This window comes from Narcine bancroftii, chromosome 4 (genome assembly GCF_036971445.1).
Source record: "Narcine bancroftii isolate sNarBan1 chromosome 4, sNarBan1.hap1, whole genome shotgun sequence".
In the NCBI taxonomy this organism is placed as follows: domain Eukaryota; kingdom Metazoa; phylum Chordata; class Chondrichthyes; order Torpediniformes; family Narcinidae; genus Narcine; species Narcine bancroftii.
In genome coordinates, this window is record NC_091472.1 from 293,865,020 (window position 1) to 293,890,266 (window position 25,247).

General features: G+C 42.8%; 2 protein-coding genes across 8 annotated transcripts in view; one reads left to right on the forward strand and one right to left on the reverse strand.

The window, feature by feature from the left end:
* The window catches only part of c4h7orf57 (chromosome 4 C7orf57 homolog), an 84,094-nt gene extending 67,243 nt beyond the window's left edge, over window positions 1-16,851 (reverse strand). The window contains exon 1 of one of the 5 annotated variants that reach the window (XM_069935486.1): window positions 16,669-16,851. Coding sequence is in view for 3 of the 5 variants with exons in the window: in XM_069935485.1 (XP_069791586.1) it covers window positions 16,669-16,672 (4 nt within the window). In the remaining 2 variants the exon portion in view is untranslated. Of the gene's footprint in view, window positions 1-14,705; window positions 14,788-16,668 lie in introns of those variants that run through there. The other 4 variants (XM_069935485.1, XM_069935488.1, XM_069935489.1 and 1 more) reach the window with 4 other exon arrangements.
* Window positions 16,544-25,247, forward strand: part of LOC138762115 (activin receptor type-1-like) — a 111,137-nt gene continuing 102,433 nt past the window's right edge. Inside the window, exon 1 of one of the 3 annotated variants that reach the window (XM_069935478.1) lies at window positions 16,544-16,905. In XM_069935478.1, coding sequence (XP_069791579.1) covers window positions 16,901-16,905 — 5 coding nt within the window. In that variant the 5' untranslated portion in view covers window positions 16,544-16,900. The remainder of the gene's footprint in view (window positions 16,906-25,247) is intronic. The other 2 variants (XM_069935480.1, XM_069935481.1) reach the window with 2 other exon arrangements.

The window sequence follows — 25,247 nt, forward strand, 5'->3', positions numbered from 1 at the left end:
ACAGTGACTGAACTTCTTGAAAGAACGAAGTGTGCAAGGCTACCAGTCACTATTATGTCAACCTTCTGCAGCTCTGTCAAATGTAGCTACACCAGGACCTTGAATAATTGAAGCAAGATGTTCTATTCACATATTCAAATTATCTTGTAGTGAAGGCCAGTTTACCATTTCCCTTTCAATTTTTTGTAATATCTTAGAGGTACATGCACACACACAAAAAAAATATACCCATCTGAATGCTGTTTGCGGTTTAAAAAGATTCCAGTTTTCTATGGTTTCTAACAAAGCATGATACTCCACTTTCCATTTTCTTGCCCATTTTACTTAGCTTGGCTATATTCCTCTGAAGCATCTCCGTATCTTACTCACATCGCACACTGCCACACAGTGTTTTATCATCAGAAACTCTGGATATATTTTACTTTAATTCCTTATCCAAATCATGGATATGGACTGTAAACAAGTCAAGATCCGAATACTAATGAGCAGGAATCTATTAGTCGGAGCTTCCTAATCTGAAACTTACCCATTTAGTCCTACTCTCTGTTTTCTATTAACCAGTCCTCAATTCACACTGGTATTAAATCTCAAATCCTTTGAAGCCTCGTTTCATTTAATCACCACTTGAATAGCAGCTTATTGAAGTTCTTCTGAAAACCCAAATTAACTATGCTTTTTATTAATTTTCTGTATCTGGCTAGTACTGGCTAGGCCACCTCTTATTGTCCATCCCCAATTACCCTTCAGAAAGTCGTGATGAGCTACCAACCCAAGCAGCTGCAGTATTTCTTGTGAAGAAAATCCCAGGGTGCTTTTGATTTTAGAACCAATGACAACAAACTTAGAGGGGAACCTAAATGTATTCTTGTGCATCAACTGTTCTTGTCCTTTTTTTTTTTAAATTTTTCACACTATAAACCATTCTGACCAAAATACATAGACATTTTTCTCTTGAATAGATCAAGGGTTGTATTGTTGTCAGAATAGCTTGGGCAAATAGCTGCAGAACATTTTACAGATGATACACAATATGGCCAGCACATGCTAGTGACAGAAAGAATGGTGGATTGTGGATCGTACCAGTTAAGAAGGCAGCTTTATCCTGGTTGATGCTGAGGTGTTTGAGAGTTGTTGAAACTGCATTAACAAGCAGAGATGAGAATATTCCATCACACTACTGACTTGTAGATGGTGGAAAGGTACTGGAGTGTCAGGAGAGCCACTTACCTTAGGATATCCAGACTGACCTGCTCTTGTCAGAGTATTTACAGTATTTGGCTAGTCCATATATTTATGGCCACTAATAATATGTACAGTGAGGGGGGGCGGAATACAACAATTGTAATGTTATTGAATGTTATGGGGAGTTGGTTAATCTCTGTTGGAAATTATGGTTAGGTGGCACTTCTTTAAATGATTGTTACTTGCCATGCCTACATTCCATGTAGGTCTTGCTACCTGCAAGCAAAGGCTGTTTCATTTACTGAGGGGTTAAAAATTGCACAATTTTAATCTTTTGATGAAAGGTGCTGAAAGAGGTTTACCATAGGTGATTGCACTGAGGAGCACTTGCAGGGCTAGAAGGATTGACCTCCAACAGCCATCTTGGCTTGTACAAGGTGATGACTCTGACCATAGAACACTGCAGCACATTTAATTCATACCAAACTATTCTTCTGCCTTATTCCATTGACCTGCACCCAGACCATAGTGCTCCATACCTCTGCCATCCATGTACCTATCCAAATTTTTATTAAATGACAAAACCAGACTACATTCACTACTTCATCTGGCAACTTGTTCCATACTTTCACCCTGAAGAAATTCTCACTTATGTTCCCCCTAATCATCTCAACTTTTACCCTTAACCCTTGTCCTCCAGATCTTGTCTCACCTAACCTCAATGGAAAAAGCCTGCTTGCATTTACCCCTCAATTTTATATGTTGGGTATAAGCCCGCCCTGCTGCACATCATGATCTCCATGTCATGATGTCACCCCTTTCTTATGTCAGTAGCCATGTTAGCCTGATCATATTAAAGAATGAGAAGCACCACGTCACCAAGTCCTATTTGTGTAAGTGCTTACGCAACAGTAGCGACAAGGAATGAAACGTACACGTGCTCCATGCACCAACCAGGAGAAGGAAGCAAAAGGATAAAGGTAACAAGCTCCACGAGTTCCTGCCAAAAGATCAAAGTGAAAGCACACCAAGATGGTGGAGGGAAAGTTTGGAGAATTCAACGAAGCAGATGAAAGTTGGGGTAATTACGTAGAATGGTTTAACCACTACTGAATAGCCCATAATATTAATGAAGCCCTGGTAAACTGAAAACGTGCCCTCTTCCTCAGTATAATGGGCAGCAGAACATTCGATCTCCTTAAAACCTTGCTGGCCCTGGAGGACCCTGGGACAAAGACATACACTGAGTTATGCACAGCACTGGGGAACCACTTAAGCCCCAGACCACCAATTATGGCAGAGAGGCAGCAATTCTATGAAAGGAAACAAATGTCATTAAGTGAATACCTGGCAGCGTTGCGTAAACTGTCCAAACACTGTTATTTCGAGCAGTTTCTAACCAAAGCACTAAGAGACAAATTGGTGAGGTTGACAGACTGCCAGGCAAAGCAGAAATTACTGGCAATGAATGACGAAGTAACTCTCAAGATTGCTTATAGAACTGTCTGCAGTTCAGAAATGGCAGACAAAAATTTAGATGTGGGCCAACATGACCATCTGGTCAGGAGATCTTCCCACCAACAGTGTTTCCGTGGTGGGAAGTACAACCAATCTCCCAGAAAACTGTTTCTTCAAAAATTTCAAATGCCACTGTTCAAACAAAAAAATACCAAAGCTAGATGTCTGCCAATTAAAGTAACAGTAAAACGCAGGTGGACTCCAAATCATGAAAAGCACCCAGCCGAGGTCAAAGCACTGGAAGAGATAGAGAGCAGCCATAGCAACAAGGATAGCAACAGCTCTGAGGATGACAAAACAACAACTGAAGTCTTACACATTCGAGAGCAATCTATATTCAGCTGAAAATAAACAACGAACCTCTGAAAATAGAGTTTGACACAGGGGCTGAAGTGTCTCTAATGCCATTACACTTAAAGCAACGCTTGCTACCACACCTTCTGATGAAAACAACTGGAGTAATACTGAGATTTTGTCTCTCGTAACAGATCTAAGTGTTTGGAAAATGTACCGTTAAGGTACAAGCACAACAACCAAAAACACTATCTCTCTACATCGTGAATATCCAGGGACCAGCACTTTTCAGAAGAAACTGGCTACCACACATTCCCCTAGACGGGCTGGAAATCAATTCAATACTAAATGTAAACCACGAAGGCAACACCCAGCCAGAACTCAACCAAATCCTCAACAACCACACAGCAGTTTTCCAACAAGAATTGGGAAAGATCAAAGGGGTTCAAGCCAAACTGCAATTAAAAGAGAATGCGAAACCAAAATTCATCGAAGCCAGACAGTTCCATTTGCAATGAAAGGAAAAATTGAAACTGAGTTAAATAGACTAAAAGATGAAGGCATATCAGAACCAATAGAACACAGCGATTGGGTAGCACCCATCGAACCTGTACAGAAAGCAAATGGTGAGATTTGCATTTGCAGCAATTACAAAGTCACCATCAATCAGGCACTAAAAAAATACCAGAATACCCCATGCCCAAAGCAGAACTATTCCAAGCACTAAATGGAGGGTAAAAGTTCACAAAATTAGATTTGTCACAGGCATACCAACAAATAGAGTTGGACAAAGAATCAAGAAAATATGTGACAATCAATATCCACCTGGGACTGTTCACCTATACACACATGCCATATGGAATCTCAGCAGCACCTGAGATTTTTCAAGCTACAATGGACAAATTGCAACAAAAAATAGCAATGGGATAGTACCTTGATGATATCATCAATCATGGGCTGAAACGACTACAACAAGCCAATGTACGACTATGACAAGATAATTGTGTAAGTGCATATACAACATTATATACCTCTATCAAATCTTCCCTCATTCTTCTAAACTCAAAAGAATAAAGTGATAACCTGTTTAACCTTTACCTCAAGTCCCGGCAACAACCTTGTAAATCTTCTCTGCATTCTTTCAATCTTATTGAATCTTTCCAGAGGTTAGGTGATGAACACCTCAACAGCAAAGATGTAAACATCAAGGTGTTTTTTTATTGACTACAGTTCAGCATTCAACACCATCATCCCCTCAAAACTAATTAATAGGCAAACTCCAAGACTGGGCCTCAATATCCCAATGACTGAATGGATCCTAGATTTCCTCACTTCTACCACAATCAGTGAGGATTGGCAAGAACATCTCCTTCATAATAGCAATCGGTACTGGTCCACCACAGCCCTCTGCTCTACTAGCATTACACCCATATTATGTGGCTCGGATGTGAGAGGGTGCCTGTGGCACTGAAGGGTTCCTAATCACGTCAGATGTTAGGATCTGGACCTCAGGCTGATGATGGTTTGGACTGGACTCTGTGAGGCTGCAGGACCACTGGAAGTGAATCCATGGACACACAATGACTCTGGGAATTTCTGCCAATGGCGAATCTGTTGTCTTACAGCAGACAAAAACAAATTTTCTGTGATGTTGCACTGTCTTTACTTGACAATAAATTGAACCTTCAATCTCTTGATACAGAAGGAATGTCCACATATACATTAAAACTCCTAGTATCTATAAAGATTGGTAAATGCTGGTTAAGTGTATTTTCCAGTTGCTTGTTGCACGAGGGTGTAAATTTTAAACTTTCAGATTTTTTACCTATTTATTTTCTGCAATATTTTTGCCGGTTGCTTGAATTCTGGGGATTTTACTGTATTCATTTTTATTTTTACTAAGTTTGATAATATCAACTCCTATGGATGGCTGCTCAACAGCCAACCAGGCTTTTCCTCTGTCATACTTCATTGTGATACAAAGAATAACATGATGCTAGGACTTTCTTATCATTCTCAGGCTGACCCTGTTTTAGCAATGTTTATATTGCCACACTAAAAAATGTGACAGCAAAGTAAGAAAATTAGAGAGGCTGGAAGAATAAGAAAAAGGAAAAAAGGTGCAAACTAGAGAGTGCACACATTAGATTGTTATGATTGCCTCAAATTGTCACATAGCAAATAAATCAAGTAAGTAATTGAAGCTGCTTTGTTACATCTAATTACAATTACCTAGACATTATTGTTTCCTGTGGTGGAACACTATTATTGATAATACATTGTACTGGTTGGTCCGCCCCTGATACTGCAACTCCTTCCCCTCCTGGATTCCTAATACAGGAAGTATTGCCCAATCCCCACCCTCAGTACTGCCTTGGAATCGGGCCAACAGCATGCAAGATATGACTGGAAGTTTATAGTGATTAAAGCCTATTAATCTGGTCTTTCGGGTCTAATTGATAGTGCCACATTACCAAAAAATACCTCTTTAATGGGGATTAATAAATCCCATGGAAAGATGAAAATGTAGCCAAATAGTATGCAAGGACATAATAAAAATGAACATAGTTTATTTGAAATCTATATTTCTTGAGATGAGATCTACAACAATAGCATTATTTCAAAAGCAAAGATACAGCATTTTCAATACAAATGTTTTATTTTAGTTTAGAAGGCAGAAATTCTAATTAGCACAGCTTGCATAAGACACATACCCTTTACCTTTCAACACTATTTGTGCACAGCCTTCAACCCACAAAATGTGTTGAAATAAATAACGCAGGAATGTTACCCCAAGGTATTAACCACAATATACATAAACATTATTTTCTTAACCCTTATATTCATAGGGCTCAAGTAATATTTTATTATTTTCTTGGTTAAAAAGTACTTCAGTGTACCTTGTGTTCCTCTTAGTGAGACCCGCATATTCCATTTAATCAGAGGCATTTTGAAGAAGATGGTGCCATCTATCAGTAGAATGTTTTAATGCAATATATTTGGCAATACAGATTAGTATAGGTATTGATATTACCCCAAGTAGACTAATTTTCTGCAAGACCATTAAACTCTTAATAATTTCTTGCTAATTAGCCATTGTTCCTAAACATTCTAGATATTAAAGTTCATGAGGAAGGTCACAGCATAAAGCATCAGCTTGGTAACACAGAAGAGAATGCATTTTAAAATGGTTATATGGTATAAGAAAGGTGCAGATAATTGGTGTTTTCACTTGGAAGATTGTCAAATTCTTTACAGAAATCTCTGCACAGAGGATTGCTTGATTTCTACCATTTTAGCCATATGAGTAATATGGAATATGAAATAAATAATCTGGTCCTGTTTGTTTACCACTAATGGTCACTCTGTTTGCCTTATGACAGGTAAAAGTTAAAGTATATCATAGATGTTAAATATATATTGTGTGACCAAAAAAAAGGAATCTTGAGCAAGTTAGATTGAAATGATACCCTTGGCCAGTTTTAAAACCTGGGTCTGTAATTGTGGTACCATCTGTACACAGAACTAAAACAGGGTAGGCTGTTAAATCCCACAAATGTATAGACTTTGAGACACTCACGCATGAACAAATAAATAATATCCATAAATAGTATCCTATCTGCTACTTCTGTTACCTCTTCATTAGTTTCCTCAGCATGATTTACCTTGGTATTTTGAAGGGGTATTGCAGTGAAAATTATTATATTTAGTAATTTCCTATTTACAGTATTATGTGATCACCAATAAATTAAGGCAAAAAACACACTTAACAATCTTTTAGCTGTACCACCAATAAATGTGTTAATTTTTTTAACCATAAATGGTTTTAAATTCATAATATATTACTTATATAAAAACTGTTCAAAGTCTTTTTGCACTCTTGGTGTTGTATCCATACATTTCCATCACTGTACTTTATTACATTAATTTTATATTTAGCAGCATTGCCACCACTGTGGCACTTTGTTGTCACTCCTCCCTCTGTCACTTAATGTTCAGTAATGGGACTCTGAACTGTGGTAGTTCCCCACAGCACATTTATGTTGGCTGCACCAAGCCTCAGTCCATCCCTCAGGATGTATTACTGCAGCCTGGAATATGCCAGTTGGCAACATTCCCAACAAAATACTGAAAGACAAAAAGATGCAAGAGCAGGAGCAGGTTTTTCAGCCCATGATTCCGCTCTGCCATTCCATCATGAGCTGATCCATTCACCCAATCAGCTCCACTCCCCTGCCTTCTCCCAATAACCTTTCATACCCTGACTATTCAGATATCTGTCAAATCGCTGCATTAAATACAACAACCTGGCCTCCACAGATGCCCTTGGAAGCAAATTCCAGAGGTTCATCTCTGGCTAAAGAAATTCCTGGGTATCCCGCACAAAGACTTCCAGGTCCCTTTGCACCTTTGAATTTTCACCCCATCCAGATAATAGTCTGCCCTTTTATTGCTGCTATGAAAGTACATGACTGTACACTTTCCAATATTGTATTTTATTTGCCACTTCTAAACTTTTAAATGATAATTTGTTATTAAAATATTGCAATTTACTTTTAACATCAACTGGTCAGCAGTAAGTGCCAGATTTTTGGGGGTGGTTGGGGTGGGGGGGGGGAAAGAGGGGGGAAAGAGTTGTCTCATACCAAGGGTATAGCTCAAAATCATAATTCTAGGTGAAAATTTCAGGGTCATCCTTCATGAGTCATCCTATACAATGGCATATAGGGTACTTCTTTCAGAACCCAACAGTGCATTCCATCTGGTCCAGGAGACTTACCTACTCTTAGACCTTTCAGGTTTCTCTGGTGATCGTGACTGCACTCACTGCTCTTCCCTGACACCCTTGAAAATCCGGTATGCTGCTAATGTTTTCCACAGTGAAGATTGATGCAAAATTGCTTTTTTGAGATTGGTTTTAGATATGGCCAGAAAATGTTTGGCAATTACTTGGAAAAATGAGTCTAATTTGAGTATTCAGAGATGGCATTTGGAAATGAGATATTGTATTCCATTGGAAAAGATAACATATAATTTACGTAATAATTATTCTTTTTTTGTTAAAACTTGGAGCCCATATTTGGATTATATTGGGTTGAATTATTAATCCCCTTCCCACACATTAGAAGTGTTGTTCTGAACCATGGTAATTAATTGATGAGTTTTATGTTATGTGATCTCCTCTTCTTTTTTGAGGGTAGCTTAGAGGGGGGTTGGGAGGGTTGTAGGGGTTATTATTTACATTTAAAAAATCATGTATGTATTTTGTTTTTGCCCAAGCTGTATTTTTTCATTGTATGTTTTATTATGATCAATAAATAAAATTTTCCAAAAAAAATGATGCAAAATAGTCATTCAGTTCTTTTGCCATTTCCTGGTCTCTGATTACAATTTTTCCAGCATCATTTTCTATCAGTCCTATATCTACTTTTGTCTGTTTTCTTTACTCTTTCTGTATTTTAAAAAAGATTTTGGCATCCTTTTTGATATTATTTCCTAACCTCCTTATAAAGTTCATTTCTTTCCGAATGACTTTCTTGGTTGCCTTCTGTTTGCTTTCAATAGCTTCCAAGTTCTCTGTCTTTACACTAATTTTTTGCTTCCTTGTATGCCCTTCTTTGATTTTATTTTGTATTTGACTTCCTGCTCAGGTACAGAATGTCTCTTGAGCAGGTGCAGAATATTCTTAAATGGGAAGGTGAGCAGCTAAAGGTCATGGTACATATTGTTATCAGTGACATAGGTAGGAGTGGGGTAGAGATCCTACAAAGTACATATAGGGAGTTAGGAAAGGGCCTAAAGAGAAGGACATCCAAGGTAATAATCTCAGGATTATTCCTGATGCCACAAGCTAGAGAAGATCGGAATAGGAAGAAAGTGCAGACAAATTAATGATTGAAGAGATGGTGCAGGGGGCAGGGTTTCAACTTCTTGGATATTGGAAGCTTTTCTGGGGATATTGGAAGCTTTTCTGGGGATATTGGAAGCTTTTCTGGGGATATTGGAAGCTTTTCTGGGGATATTGGAAGCTTTTCTGGGGATATTGGAAGCTTTTCTGGGGATATTGGAAGCTTTTCTGGGGATATTGGAAGCTTTTCTGGGGATATTGGAAGCTTTTCTGGGGATATTGGAAGCTTTTCTGGGGATATTGGAAGCTTTTCTGGGGATATTGGAAGCTTTTCTGGGGATATTGGAAGCTTTTCTGGGGATATTGGAAGCTTTTCTGGGGATATTGGAAGCTTTTCTGGGGATATTGGAAGCTTTTCTGGGGATATTGGAAGCTTTTCTGGGGATATTGGAAGCTTTTCTGGGGATATTGGAAGCTTTTCTGGGGATATTGGAAGCTTTTCTGGGGATATTGGAAGCTTTTCTGGGGATATTGGAAGCTTTTCTGGGGATATTGGAAGCTTTTCTGGGGATATTGGAAGCTTTTCTGGGGATATTGGAAGCTTTTCTGGGGATATTGGAAGCTTTTCTGGGGATATTGGAAGCTTTTCTGGGGATATTGGAAGCTTTTCTGGGGATATTGGAAGCTTTTCTGGGGATATTGGAAGCTTTTCTGGGGATATTGGAAGCTTTTCTGGGGATATTGGAAGCTTTTCTGGGGATATTGGAAGCTTTTCTGGGGATATTGGAAGCTTTTCTGGGGATATTGGAAGCTTTTCTGGGGATATTGGAAGCTTTTCTGGGGATATTGGAAGCTTTTCTGGGGATATTGGAAGCTTTTCTGGGGATATTGGAAGCTTTTCTGGGGATATTGGAAGCTTTTCTGGGGATATTGGAAGCTTTTCTGGGGATATTGGAAGCTTTTCTGGGGATATTGGAAGCTTTTCTGGGGATATTGGAAGCTTTTCTGGGGATATTGGAATTGACGTAACCTGCACAAGTGGAACAGATTGTACTTGAACTGCAGGGGAACCAATATCCTGGCAGGGAGGTATGCTAATGCTAATTTCAGAGGTGGGTGGGAACCAAAATGAAGAGGCAGAAAAAGAGGTGTTTGGTAAACAAGAAAAGACTGCTGTTAGGGAGTTTTTGCACATTGGGCACAATTGCAGCCATTGGGATGAGTTGCAATGCAAATGAGACACAGTTAAAAAAAACTTAATATAGGGCTAAAGGTTTTGTATATAAATGCATGTATCATAAGATATAAAGAGGAGGATCTTGTACAACAGCTACCGATTGGTAGGCATGATGTTGTGACCATTGTGGAGTTGTGGCCAAAGAATGGGTGACATTGAGAGCTGAATGTCCAAGGATCCTCAGTGTATTGAAAGGGCAGGCAGGTAAGCAGAGGGGGTGGTGAGGCTCTGATGGTAAGGAATAACATTAAACAATTAGAAAGAGGTGACTTAAGATCAGAGGAAAAATAATCATTGTGAGTTAAGGAATGGCATGGGTAAAAAGACACTGTTGGCACTTATATATAGACCAAACAGGAAATGGAAGAAGGGCAATGTTATGTTAGTCATGGGGAATTTTAACATGCAAGTAGATTAGGAAAACCAGGTTGGGACTGGATTTCAAGAGAGAGAATTTGTAGAATGCCTACATGATGGAATTTTAGAGCAGCTTGTTGTTAAGACCATTGAGATTGGCTATACTGGATTGGGTATTGTGTAATGCACCAGAGGTGATTAGAGAGCTTAGAGTAAATGAACCATTAGGGGACTGTGATCAAAAATGAATGTGTTTAATTTGAGGTTTAAGGAGGAAAAACTAATGTCAGAAATGTCGATATTTCAGTGGGGGAAAATATTGCTTGACAAACTTAATGGAATTCTTTGAAGAAGTGACAAGCAGGCTAGATAAAGGAGATGTGTACAGGGTTGTGTATTTGAATATTCAGAAGGTCTTTGACAATGTGCCACACATGAGGCTACTTAACAAGAACCCATGGTATTACAGGAAATATACTAGCGTAGGAAGAGCATTGGCTGATTGGCAGCAGGAATCAGAATCAGATTACCAGGATCATATTCAAGTTGGCCACCAATTGCTAGTTGTTGATCCGCAGAGGCTGGTGTTGGGGCAACTTCTTTTTATGTTGTCTATTAATGATTTAAATTATGGAAGAAATAGTTTTGGGTCAAGCTTGCACATGATACAAAGAAAGATGGAGGAGCATATAGTGTTGAGAAAACAGGGAGGCTGCAAAAAGATTTAGACCGATTACGAGAATGGGCAGAGAAGTGGCAAATGAAATACAATGTCGGAAAGTGTGCAGTCATGCATTTTGGTAGAAGAAATAAACGGGCAGACTATTTTCTAAATGGGGAGAAAAATGAAAAAACCCAGATTCAAATGGATTTAGGAGTCCTTAAGGTAAACTTACTGTAGATGTTGAATCAGTGATGAAGGCGGCAAATGCAATCCTGGCATTCATTTCACGAGGAAGCAGAGATGGGATGTGGAGGCTTTATAAGGCTCTGGTGGGATCTCACTTGGAGTATTGTGAACTGTTTTTGGTGCCTCATTTAAGAAAAGATGTGTTGGTGTTGGAGAGGGTTGAAAGGAAGTTTCAGGGAATGAAAGAGTTATCATTTGGGGAGCATTTGATAGCTCTTGGCCTTCACTCATTGACAATTAGTATGGGGGGGTCCTCATTGAAACATTTCAAATGTTCAGAGGCATGAACAGAGTAGATGTAGAAGATTCCCTTGTTGGGAGAGTCCAAGACAAAACTCTAGGACCAAGGAGATGATTGTGGACTTCAAGAGGAAGTCAGAAGAACATGATCTAGTCCTCAATGAGGGCTCAGTAGTGGAGAGTGTCAAGAACTTCAAATTTCTGGCTGTCAACATCTCCAAGGATCTGTCCTGGAGCTTCAATGGCAATGCAATCATGAAGAAGGCCCGCCAGCAGTAATACTTTGTGACGCATTTGAGGAGATCGGTGCATCACTGAACACTCACAAAAACTTCTACAGATGTACCATGGCGAACATTCTGGCTGGTTGCATCACTGTCTTGTACGGAGGAGTCAACACTCAGGACAAGAAAAAAAAACTCCACAGGGTTGTTAACTTGGCCTGCGATATCACGGGCACCAGACTTCACTCCATCAAGGTCATCTACAAGAGGTGATGTCTTAAGAATGCAGCCTCTATCCTCAAGGACCCCCCCACCATCTAGGCCATACCCTCTTCACTCTGCTACCATCAGGAAAAAGGTACAGGAGCATAAAGACAAGCACTCAGCAGCACAAGGACAGCTTCTTCCCCACTGCCATCAGATTCTTGAATGATCAATGAACTTTGTCTTTTCGTGCACTATTTTGATTTATTTTTATAAATCAAATGAATGTTTGTACTGTGATGCTGCTGGAAAAAATGAATTTTGTGACTTGTTCAGGAAAATAAATTGTGATTCTGATAAATTTATGGAATTTGTTGCCATAGGTGGTTATGGAGGCCAAGTATTGGGTGTAGAGATTGATAGGTCCAAGGCATCAAAGTTTAAGGGAAGGCGGCCAGAGAGTGGGGCTGAGTGGAAAAATGAATCAGCTCATGGTTTAATAGGAAGGCAGACTCAATTAGCTTAATAGTCTACTTCTGCTCCTATGTCTTATGGTCTTGTCAGCTACAGTTGCGCCATTTTTTGCATTAAAGTGTTTTCTTTGGAATATTCCTGTCCTACATCTTTCTCATTTCTTGCAAAAACTCCAGCTGCTGTCTCCTTCTGCTGAGTTTCTCCAGCATTGTGTTTTTACTGCTGTCCTCCCTGCTAGTATGCCTTTCTAACTAACATTTGCCAGTTTCTCTCATACCTCTTTAGTTCCCTTTATTCCACTGGCATACTGACACCTCTGATTTTAATTTCTCCCCCTCAAACTGCAGGGCAAATTCTATCATTATGATTGCAGCCTCCTAATCATTCCCTTATCAATTCTGGTTCATTGCACAATATCCAATCCAGAATTGCCATTTCCATGGTTGGCTCAACCAGAAGGTATTCTAAGAAGCCATCCTGAAGGGATTCAATAAATTCCTTTTCTTGGGAGCTAGCACCAACCTGGTTTTCCCAATCCACCTGAACATCGAAATCCCCCCATGGCTATTGCAACATTGCCACATTTGCATGTCTTCTCTACCTCCCTCTGTTGTTTGCACACCACATCCTGGCTATAGTTTGGAGACCTGTATACAACACCCATCAGAGTCTTTTTACCTTTACACTTCCTTAATTCTACCAACAGGGATTCTCTATCTTCTAATCCAATGTCTCCTCTCTCCAAAGAACAAATTCCATTTTTAACCAGCAGAACCACCCCATATCCAAGGATATTTACTTGCCAGCTGAGATTGGTCATTTTACAGCCACAACTAGATGATTGCCACAATGCCATAACAGCCAACTTCCAGCTGTGCACAAGATCATTAACCTTATTTCTTATATTATGGCCATTTAAATTCATTGCAGTATTCATTATCTTTTTCATTGTTGTTTCCAAAGTATCCCAAGTTAAATCCTTCACCTTACACTTGCACTTTTGCCCTATTGATTGCCTGCCCTTCCTCACAATCTCGTCACACAGTGAATCTACTTGTGAATCTTCTGCCCTATTCACTACCCTCTCATTCTGATCCCCTTCCCCCTGCCAAACTAGTTTAAACCCTCCCCAACACCTCTAGCAAACCTCAATGACATGGCACTGGTAGCAATCCAGAGATTACTGCCCTTGAAGTCTTGCTTTTTAGCTTCCTTCCTAACTCCCTATATTCCCTTTTCAGGACCTCATCCTTTTTTTAATCTATGTCCTTGGTACCAATGTAGATCACAACATCTTACTGCTCACCCTCTCACTTGAAAATGCTATGGACTGGATTTGAGAAGTCTCTGACCCTGGCACCTGGGAGGCAATGTACCATTTGTGAATCTCAATTTTGTTCACAGAACCTCCTATCTATTCCCCTATTGAATCCCCAATCACTTCTCTTTTCCTCCCTTCCCTTCTGAGCTGAAGGGCCAGACCGTGTGCCAGAGACCTGAACACTATGATTTGTCCATGGTGGATTGGTTCCAATAGTATCCAAAACAGTGTACTATTGGTGAGGGGAATGGTATTAGGAATGCGCTGTGCTGACTGCCTATTCCTCTTCCCTCTGCTTACAGTCACCCAGTTATCAGTCTCTTGCCTCTTAGGTGTGACTGTCTCCTTATAGCTTTGGTTTATCACCCCCTCTGCCTCCCAAATGATCTGGAGTTCATCCAGCTCCATGTTCCCTAACATGGTCTGTAAGGAGCTACAGCTGGATGCATTTTTGAAGATGTAGTAATTTGAGCAGTCCCAGATTTCATACATGCTGCAAATACAGCATACTACTGCCCAAGCTGCCACCTTCACGCCCGACTCTGGGTTATTCCAAAACGATCTTACCTGTACATGTAAGCACATCCTCAACTGCTGCTCGTTGAAGCCACTCGAGCCAAAGCCTCAAACTCTCCACTCCTACACTGAACTTGAGCCAAAGCCTCTAACTCTCCACTCTTACACTGGACCACTCATACACTTGGTGCTCTTTTCTTCACTTTTATTTGTTCCTACTAATAAAGCAGGATTTGACCGGTCTGCTAAAGTGCCGAGCCCTGCGAACACTTCTTTAAAATCTCTTCTCCCTGATATGTTGATGACTCTTTCTCCGAGCAAATAATCGATTGGTCCACTAAGACCAACAAGTTTCTGGGAGCCCAAAGGATGTCTTTTACCTAGTTGATGGTCTTCCAGCAGTTATGACTGTCTGTTTCTTTGTGCATCCCCAAGAACAGCCAGTAAATCAGGGAGTCCTCTGTCACGTTGCTGCTGGGGATGAACTGTGACAATGACCCTTGCACCCTTCTCCACACACACTCTATTCCAGTCATCTCCGGGACAACTCGCATTGTGGGTGATGTTCCGGTTCTACAGAAAGGATCTGAACAGGAAGGCTCCTCTCACCACCAGCCATGCTAAATCCTGCTGCTTGTTCGCAAACATTGGCGATGAAGCATTCCGCCAAATGACCTGGGTGGTCTGCTCAGGAATCCATCCCACTTTGTTCATCGAGTCCTCATCTCTCAGTGTCTGTCAGACATTCTGTGCTGACCACTGCCTGATAGACTGGAGGCCAAAGTTGCTCGAGTGGAAAAATGTTTCCACAAAAGATAGGTGGTGTGGCAAAGACCAGCTGACTGAGACATTGCACAGCAACAGGGTCAGGCCCATCCTTTGCAACACATGTACCAAGTAGAAGTGCATAGCGGCACCTGGTGCTCTCCTACTTTGGTTCCAAGAACAGTCTGATGCAACCACACACAAACGTTATCATTAGGATGAGGGCTACATTGTACACACGGTTGCCCCTGTTGTATGGTGACTTGTAGATGGTAACCCTTCAGAGTCTGTCTTGGATCCCCACATAAACCAGAAGACTGCCCTGATGACCACCAGGGCAGAAGTGAAGCAGATAGGCCACACCTGCATTACATGCAGCATTACCTCATTCTGTATATAGCATTACCAAGAGCACCTCGCACCTGATGACCAGGTTCTTCCCTGCTACTGAGAGGGAATGCCATGCCCACACACCCAATTTCTGATGCACCTTGGCAATCCCCTCCAACCATTTTTTGTGTGTGCCTCAACCCCTCCATGCCAGATCCCCAAAACCTTCAGGTAGTCAAAACTGACTGAAGGAGAGGGGTAGACCATTTGGACCAGAGAGCATTGACCTGGTGGTTAGTGTAGTGGTCCTCGTCACGTTATGACAGCACCAACGACCAAATCTAGCACTGTCTGTAGGAGTTTGTTTGTTCTCTCGGTATCTGCTCAGGCTTCCTCCTGGTGCTCTGGCCGGGGGAGGGGGGGGGGGGGGTCTAGGTCAATTGGGAAGCACAGGCTCAGACCATGCTGTATGTCTAAATTTTTAAAAATTTAGACAAAATTGGTCCAGTTTACAGTCTCAATGGACTGATCGGGTGTCTGTATGGATGACATACAGGAAGACTTTGTTCTGAATGCCTCTACCCTCGTCTATCCTGATAGATTGAGCAAAGTGCCCTATGCAGCACGTAGACCTCTGAGAGGTCTATGACCAGTGAGAGGCTTTTAGAGATTTTTCCTGCCTGGAACCGTGCAGGTTTGGTCTGGGTGGACCTCCTGTCCCAAGGCAGACTGGATTCGATTGGTATTAGCTTTGCACAGGCTCTTGTAGTCCATGGGATGGGCTCCCCAATTCCGGACCTCTCCCCCTTCGGTTTGGAGACGACGGCGTGGACTCCCTTCCTCTTGGAGTCTGGCCATGTGGAGCCGTGTTCAACTCGACCGCTAAGACGTTGCTTCCAGGAGTTCGACTCCACCCAAAGGAATGGATCGAGCCCATCAGCTTCCCCGGGGCAATTGGCTCATTCCAGCCGTTGTAGCTTTTTAACGCAGATAATCTCGGCCCATCTGCTGACAGCTCGCTTGCAGCTTCCTCTCTCCAATCCCCAGTCCTCGATTTAAATGCCAAACTTTGCACGGACCCCACCCCCTCCTTAAGGGCGAGAAAGCCCCCAAGCCCCAGAAAACCCCTCATCCACGGACCCCGCACAACCGACTCAGAACAGGCTCAGAGGCCGGGCTTTCTCGTCTCTCCCGTTTAGGCCGAGGGTCTTCCCACCGCTGGAGAGGCGAATGAGTAACGGGGCCTACCCATATATGAGCGTCCGCCTCCCTTGGCTGAGCAATCCGGCCCAACGGTCGTCCGCTCTGGGATCTGGACCGACGACTTCACCCAAGCTTTTCACGGGCAACGGCGCGGGCTGTCGCCATGGCAACTCCCAAACCGTGACCTAGGCAACCAGAATCCATTTACGCCGCCGGCCGGATCACGTGGTTCGCTCCCTCTCGCGTGAGGTGATCCGGGATGCTCAACGTGAGATGAATGAGGTGCGTGCGTCCCCTCCCCCCTCAGCTCGTCCCCTCCCCCTCACCTCGTCCCCTCCCCCTCACCTCGACCCCTCCCCCCTCACCTCGACCCCTCCCCCTTCACCTCGACCCCTCCCCCTCACCTCGACCCCTCCCCCTCACCTCATCCCCTCCCCCCTCACCACGACCACTCCCCCCTCAGCTCGTCCCCTCCCCCTCACCTCGTCCTCGACCCCTCCCCCCTCACCTCGACCCCTCCCCCTCACCTCGACCCCTCCCCCTCACCTCGACCCCTCCCCCTCACCTCGACCCCTCCCCCCTCACCTCGACCCCTCCCCCCTCACCTCGACCCCTCCCCCTCACCTCGACTCCTCCCCCTCACCTCGACCCCTCCCCCTCACCTCGACCCCTCCCCCTCACCTCGACCCCTCCCCCTCACCTCGACCCCTCCCCCTCACCTCGACCCCTCCCCCTTCACCTCGACCCCTCCCCCTCACCTCGACCCCTCCCCCTCACCTCGACCCCTCCCCCTCACCTCGTCCCCTCCCCCCTCACCTCGACCACTCCCCCCTCACCTCGACCACTCCCCCCTCAGCTCGTCCCCTCCCCCTCACCTCGTCCCCTCCCCCTCACCTCGACCCCTCCCCCTCACCTCGACCCCTCACCTCGACCCCTCCCCCCTCACCTCGACCCCTCCCCCTCACCTCGACCCCTCCCCCTCACCTCGACCCCTCCCCCTCACCTCGACCCCTCCCCCTCACCTCGACCCCTCCCCCTCACCTCGACCCCTCCCCCCTCACCTCGTCCCCTCCCCCCTCACCTCGACCACTCCCCCTCACCTCTCCCCCTCCCTCAGGTTCTCGGTTTTTGGCCTCACTTAACTCTCTTTTAGTGTGAACACATGGTGGGCACTTAGTCCTTGTGAGAATAATGGAGATCTTCTTTTACAAACAAGGTCTTGGGGTAAACAGAGCATCTTAGTGAATTAAACCATTCAGGATGCAGCAAAACATAGTGAAACATGAAAGTCTGCAGACAGCGTGATTGAAGTAAAAACGTAGTAGCATATTTGTCTAAGACAATGTTGTCTTAAGTGGTAAGTCACATTTTCACCTGTGCCACTGCCAAAGGAGTAATTCCAACCATCTATCTTTAGTATTTAATTTCATTATTCTCACCAAGTCCCCCTGGGGATCAACTTTGAATTTAAATTCAATTAGATTAGCTGTAGCGGCTGTGTAGCGAACCATCGCTAGTTTGGCTCACCAGCGAACATGTAGAACCACGGGCCAGACCGCTATGCGCTTACCTGGGTAATGGACCACATACACGTGGTACTGTGAGCCGAGCAACGGCATGCTGGATTGATATGCCTCCTTCTAGAGGCACGGGACTCCCACAATGTTTACTTTAAACCCGCCAGCCCCACGGATTGGCGGCAAACACTTAGTGATGTCACCACCCTGTCCCGTGGAGGCCAGGATGGGAGGAATATAAAAGAAGCATGGCAAACTCAAATGAAGTCTGGTTGACTAACCCCGAAGTGTGAATCTGTGAAATGCTCTGCCACAGAGGGTGGTAGAGGCAGATTCGCTGATTATGTTCAAAAGAGAGTTAGATAAGACTCTAGTGGGCAAAGGAGTTAAGGGTTATGGGGATAAGGCTGGAAAGGGCTACTGATGGTAGTGATCAGCCATGATCTGTAAAATGGCGGTGCTGGCTCGACGGGCTGAAGGGCCTACTCCAGCTCCTATTGTCTATTGATTATGAGTGTTGATTTGAAAGCTCTACCGAAGTACAGCTTCAATAAGTTGTGCCAGGAGAAGCAGAGCAGAAGTTAGGTAACCTGCCACAAGAGATTAAGCTGCTGATGCATCAAAATATTCCCACCATCTTGGATAGACCATACTGGAGCATGATAGAATACTTTCCACCTGCCTGGATGAGTGATTCCAGAAAGTTTACACCATGAAGATAAAAACAGCTCATTTAATGGGCATCTCATCCTTCACTAAATAGTCATATCATCCCTCGATGCAATGCTACTCCAATAGCATTTCACAACCTCTACAACTGTCACCATTAGGAAGAACAAGAGCAGCAGGCACACAAGAACACCACACTGCAGGCTGCCCATGTCACACAGGACCCTGACTGGAAAATGTTTCACTGTTTCTTCATCATTACTAGCTCCAAATCCTGAAGCAAAAGCTTTGTTGGAGTGCCTTAGGGTTATGGGGTAGGGAGGGTTTAGTACTTTTTAAGGAAGGGATATACAAGTCGGCACAACATAGAGGTCAAAGGGCCTGTACTGTGCTATATTGTTCTATAACCTTAACCAATAGTTCTGCACCAACATCAATGGCAATTAGGGCTGGAGCTAGAAATGCTGGTCTTGTCAACAGGTGCTTGCATCCTGAAAAATAAATTACAGAACCATTGGTATATGCTGGATTGTAATGATTATCAGTTCCAGCCAAATGCAAAATATATCCACTGTAAAAAGTAAAAGCATGTGGCATTCTGAGTAGATATATAGAATCTCAATATTTTAAAATTATGTGGTGGGATTTAAGATGACTTTAGCACCAACCCTCTTTTCAATCTTCTTCAGCATGATGCTGAACCAAGCCATGAAAGATCCCAACAATGAAGACGCTGTTTACATCCGGTACCGCACGGATGGCAGTCTCTTCAATCTGAGGCGCCTGCAAGCTCACACCAAGACACAAGAGAAACTTGTCCGTGAACTACTCTTTGCAGACGATGCCGCTTTAGTTGCCCATTCAGAGCCAGCTCTTCAGCGCTTGACGTCCTGCTTTGCGGAAACTGCCAAAGTGTTTGGCCTGGAAGTCAGCCTGAAGAAAACTGAGGTCCTTCATCAGCCAGCTCCCCACCATGACTACCAGCCCCCCTACATCTCCATCGGGCACACAAAACTCAAAACGGTCAACGAGTTTACCTATCTAGGCTGCACCATTTCATCAGATGCAAGGATCGACAATGAGATAGACAACAGACTCGCCAAGGCAAATAGCGCCTTTGGAAGACTACACAAAAGAGACTGGAAAAACACCCAACTGAAAAACCTCACAAAGATAAGCGTATACAGAGCCGTTGTCATACCCACACTCCTGTTCGGCTCCGAATCATGGGTCCTCTACCGGCATCACCTACGGCTCCTAGAACGCTTCCACCAGCGTTGTCTCCGCTCCATCCTCAACATCCATTGGAGCGCTTTCATCCCTAACGTCGAAGTACTCGAGATGGCAGAGGTCGACAGCATCGAGTCCACGCTGCTGAAGATCCAGCTGCGCTGGGTGGGTCACGTCTCCAGAATGGAGGACCATCGCCTTCCCAAGATCGTGTTATATGGCGAGCTCTCCACTGGCCACCGTGACAGAGGTGCACCAAAGAAAAGGTACAAGGACTGCCTAAAGAAATCTCTTGGTGCCTGCCACATTAACCCCCGCCAGTGGGCTGATCTCGCCTCAAACCGTGCATCTTGGCGCCTCACAGTTTGGTGGGCAGCAACCTCCTTTGAAGAAGACCGCAGAGCCCACCTCACTGACAAAAGGCAAAGGAGGAAAAACCCAACACCCAACCCCAACCAACCAATTTTCCCCTGCAGCCGCTGCAACCGTGTCTGCCTGTCCCGCATCGGACTTGTCAGCCACAAACGAGCCTGCAGCTGACGTGGACTTTTACCCCCTCCATAAATCTTCGTCCGCGAAGCCAAGCCAAAGAAGAAAGAACAAAGAGCAATGCAGTATTTTAATTTTTCAAATTATCTTGATTCTTATCAACTCCTAACTAGGAAAAGCTTCATTTGTTTTTTTTTGGCAAATACAAATACATTTTATTCATTAATGTAGTTTGTTGCTTCAGCAATTCTTCCTGTAGTTCTTCACCAAAATTAAAAAAAATTGTATATTAAGTAAAAATAAAACCAAAATATTGCAAAATTCCACATCTGAAATACTAAATTGTCACTTGCCTTTAGACAATGTTCATGACTTATGCAGGAAGAATACTACCTTTTTATTAAAAAAATATTTACCTTAAAGGACCAAAAATAAATTGGTTAATTGAAAGGCAATGTTTAGATTTCTGTTCACTGTATGGAATGCAGGAAATGGCGACAGTTGGAGATGTCTGAATTCAATGCAGGAAAAGGCTTCTGTTGAATGCTTGTTATCAGATTCTGGATTTAGATAAAATCTCCTATCCTTTACTAATCCTTTATAAAAATATAGTTAGTTTGTAAATATCCCATTTTCTTAGTGAACAAAATAAATAATACAATTGTTCATTCCCTCATCTATTCTTGAAATGTTGCTGCATGTAGGAAATTTGCATCAAGATTAGATATACAGCCACTCCCTCCATCCTATTAACATTTATTGTTACTTAGAAACCACCAGCTCTAAAAGAACTAATTGACAAATGTAGTGATCTCTTAATCAGTGAGACACAAGTGTTTTAAAAGATGCATTTGAATTTTTGTTCTAACACAAGGAAAGTAAAATCTTCATGCCCAAAATGAATCTGGTAACCTGGTACATTAATTCAAGGGAGAGAAAGCATCTCTTCTGGTTCATAGTTGTTGCTGACCTAAAGCTATGCCGTTGCTAACTAGCAGACGGTCCATCCCTGTTTCATTTATTATTGTATCATTGATTTCTTCTCAGGATTCAGGATTACTAGTTTTCACTCAAGTATTGTAGGTTCTGAAGTGGCTAATGAGGCCAATGCAGGAACTGCTCTCACTTCCAAAGATGTGGCGGGAGGGGGCTGGCAGCTGAGCATGTGGGTAACGTGCATTGTGGTACATGCCAGTGCTACATACATAGAGCTTCTGTGTGTTCTCAGTATCATCTTGAGTGCCCCTTCACCCTGAGCAGATAAACCAGAGGTTCTCAGAAATCAGTGGGAATGTTTCACATCATGAAGCTTCTCTGTCCATTAGAGCTTGAAGAAGAGTCTGATTTGGGAGTCTGGTGTTGGGCATGCAAATAATGTGATCAGCTAATGTGGTGAACTACAAGGGCTGGGTGTATTAGCCTGGGACAGACAAATCAAAAAGGCCCTATCCCATCAAAATTAACAAGGTCTTGAGAGCAAATTGCATCCCTGCAGAAGTGCTTCAGAGAGAAATCCACAATCTCCTCAGAATGATATACCAGGGAAGCTTGCATCGCAAACACAACAATCTTCCAGAAAAGAGGCAAGTCTGACTTAACTACAGAGTACTTCTCAATCATCTTCTCCCTTGTTTGTAAAGGTGCTCCCCGAATCATGATGTCGATTCTGTCATCTAGAGGTGTAGTGAACATGAGCTTCATGATATTACAACTCCCCAAAAATGCAGGGAGCAGTAGTAGCTACTAAATATACCCTTGATTTCACCGTAGCCTTTGATTCCATGAATTGGAATGGGACTGTGGCACACCCTCAAATTTGGGTCTCCCTAGAATTTGACATAATTTTGTGTTGCTCTGCAATCACGTGCAAGCTAATTTCCTTAAAGATTCCTGTCAAATGCTATATACGGTAAATACCCTACTTTTCTCACCTCATTGTTCACCTCACTTTCAATAAACTTTCTATGGGAGTAGAGCTAATCTTCAGAACTACTGGGAAACTGTTCAACCTGCAGCATTATATCCCACAACTAAAACCTCCTAAAGTTCAGTCGTGGAGCTGCGTTATTTCCATTGACTCTACCTGTCAGCCACGTTATCCTGCAAAGAATTCATTAATGTCTTCTTCAACCTTCAATTGCCTCATCGACTCTTCTCAAGAGTTAGTTAACAAATTATTGTTCAATAAATTATTTCCTGTAATCCTTTTCAATTTCCCCACACCAATTTAATTATCAAAAAAGCACTTCCAATGTACGATTTTGAATGTGATTTGAAGGGTGTTTAATAGATTAAGAATGCATGCTTCTGAACATCAGTGACATCATTCATAATGAATAACTGTCTCTTAAAAAAATCTACTCTAATTTCACAAGTTCACTTTATGAATTGTTCCCATCAGCAAAGGATTTCATTCCAGTTTTGAGTGGATTTCCTCATTTATCCTTTTCATAATAGTGTGCCCTCTTGTATAGTCATACATCATTTTTATGATTCATAAACCTCAGAGAGAATCTTACCCTAATACAAGTAGCAAATCCCAGCAAGTTGGAGGTCAATGCTTCAAAGTCATCAGGACTTTAACTTCCAGTTCTTCCTCACTCTATGACAGTCATGGCAATTTCAACAATCCTGCCCTGCTGAACTACTCTGAATCCAATTTCAGAGCACACTTGGAAACAATTTAACACAGTAAGTTCTGGATTTCTTCATTTGTGTGTGCTCATGCATGGACTCCAAATTCAGACATCTCCAACTGTCGCCATTTCCTGATGCAAAATCCACTAACAGCCACAGTTGTCTCATGACAGGAATTTGTTTTTCTTCGGTTTTGACAAACACACCAGCATCTTCATTCAAAACAAATAGCTCATTCATCAAAAATAGCATTACAGGCTACATTCAATGTATTTCTGGTGACATTTTATCCACATACATTCCAATTCGATGGAATAGCTCACAAATTGGAGCAACACTGCTTTGCACCCGCATTTCCCTTTCGGACAGGTTGTACCCATACTCTCAACGCACAGTTCAATTTTTAAAAATGTTACGACATCAAGGAAGGCCCCCTCTCTCCCTGAAGACCAGCCACCCTGTATAGCCATGGTTGAGCTGAGGATGATTATATCCAGGGCAACCTACACATTTAAAAAAAAAATCAGGACCAGAGAAAATACCTGGTTGGGTGCTGAAGGACTATGCAATCCAGCTGATGGAGGACCTATGGACATCTTTATAAGTCACTGCAGCAGTCCACTGACCCCATAGGATTTAAGGCAGCCCTCTATCTGCCAAGTGGTACTGACCTCATCAATCATGAAGTGCTTTGTGCAACTGGTAATAGAATGCATCAAATCCCACCTTACAGTGGCATTGGAACTGCTGCAGTTTGCTTACAATCCAAACTGGTCCACAGTTTTGACCCTTCACTCTATCTTGTCCCATCTAGAGAATGATATGCCATTGACTTCCACTTGGTGTTCAACATGATCATTCCTCAGAGGCTGGCGGATATACCATCCTTGCAGGACTCAACACCACTCGCGGCAATTAGATCTTTGACTTCTTGATTGAAAGACCCACCAGTCCGGGTTGGCAGTAAAATCTCAAGAGTCATCAAACTGAGCTCTGGCATCCTCAGGGCTGTGTGTTTAACCCACTGATATTCATGCTACTGACTCACAACTGCATTGTCAGATTCAGTTCAAACAGAACCATCAAGTTCGCAGATGATCATACAGTAGTTAGCCTCCTTGGCAACAAAGGTGAGTTGCCTTACAGAGTGGAGGGTGAAAGGCTCATCAAATGGTGCAAGAACAAACCAAGTTACAACACTAACAAGACAAAAGAGATGACTGTGGACCTCAGAAGGATGAAGGCCGACCATTCACCACTGCAGATCAGTGGCTTCATCATGAATAGAGTTGAGAGCACAAAGTTCCTTGCTATGCATATAATGGAAGGACTATCCTGGACTTACAACACCTCAATAGACAGGAAGGCACAGAAGCACCTACAATTCCTGAGGAGGGAAAGGGTACTGGTCCCATTTGACCACATTTTGCAGGAGCACAACTGAACATGTCCTGTCTGGCTGCATCATTGTGTGGTACGGTAGCTGCAAAGCATTGGGCCAGAAGTCAACATAGAGAATCATTAAAATGGTCGAGAAGATCACTGGGGCCTCCCTTTCTTCTATTGATGACATTCACTTAAATAGTTGCTTAAATAGGGCTCAAAGAATTTTTGAGGATCCCAACTATCCAGCACACAGTTACCCACTACCATCAGAGAGAAGGTACAGGAACATCAAAATCAGTACTGCCCAGTTACAGCTTCTTCCCGCAGCCTGCGAGATTGAAGAACAGAATCCTGCAACTGATTAAGTCAACCCAAAACATATTTTAAATTATGTACATTTGTGATAATTGTGTTGTGCATTGTGTGTGTATGGACCATGGTCCAGAGAAACATTGTTTTGTCTCATAGTATACGTTAACAAACTTGAACTTGATCTCTGCAATCTCTTTATTTTGCATTAAAGTCTTACAAATAGCCCTGAATAAAACAGCTATAAAAAACCAAACCCTAACAGCTAAAGGAAAACATAAAAAGTTAATATATTTGTTGTTTATAAAAAAGACCAATTTCCCTTATTGCAAGTAACCACAATTGTGTAACTCCAGTAAATATTGCCCAGTGGCAATACTGAGCTCC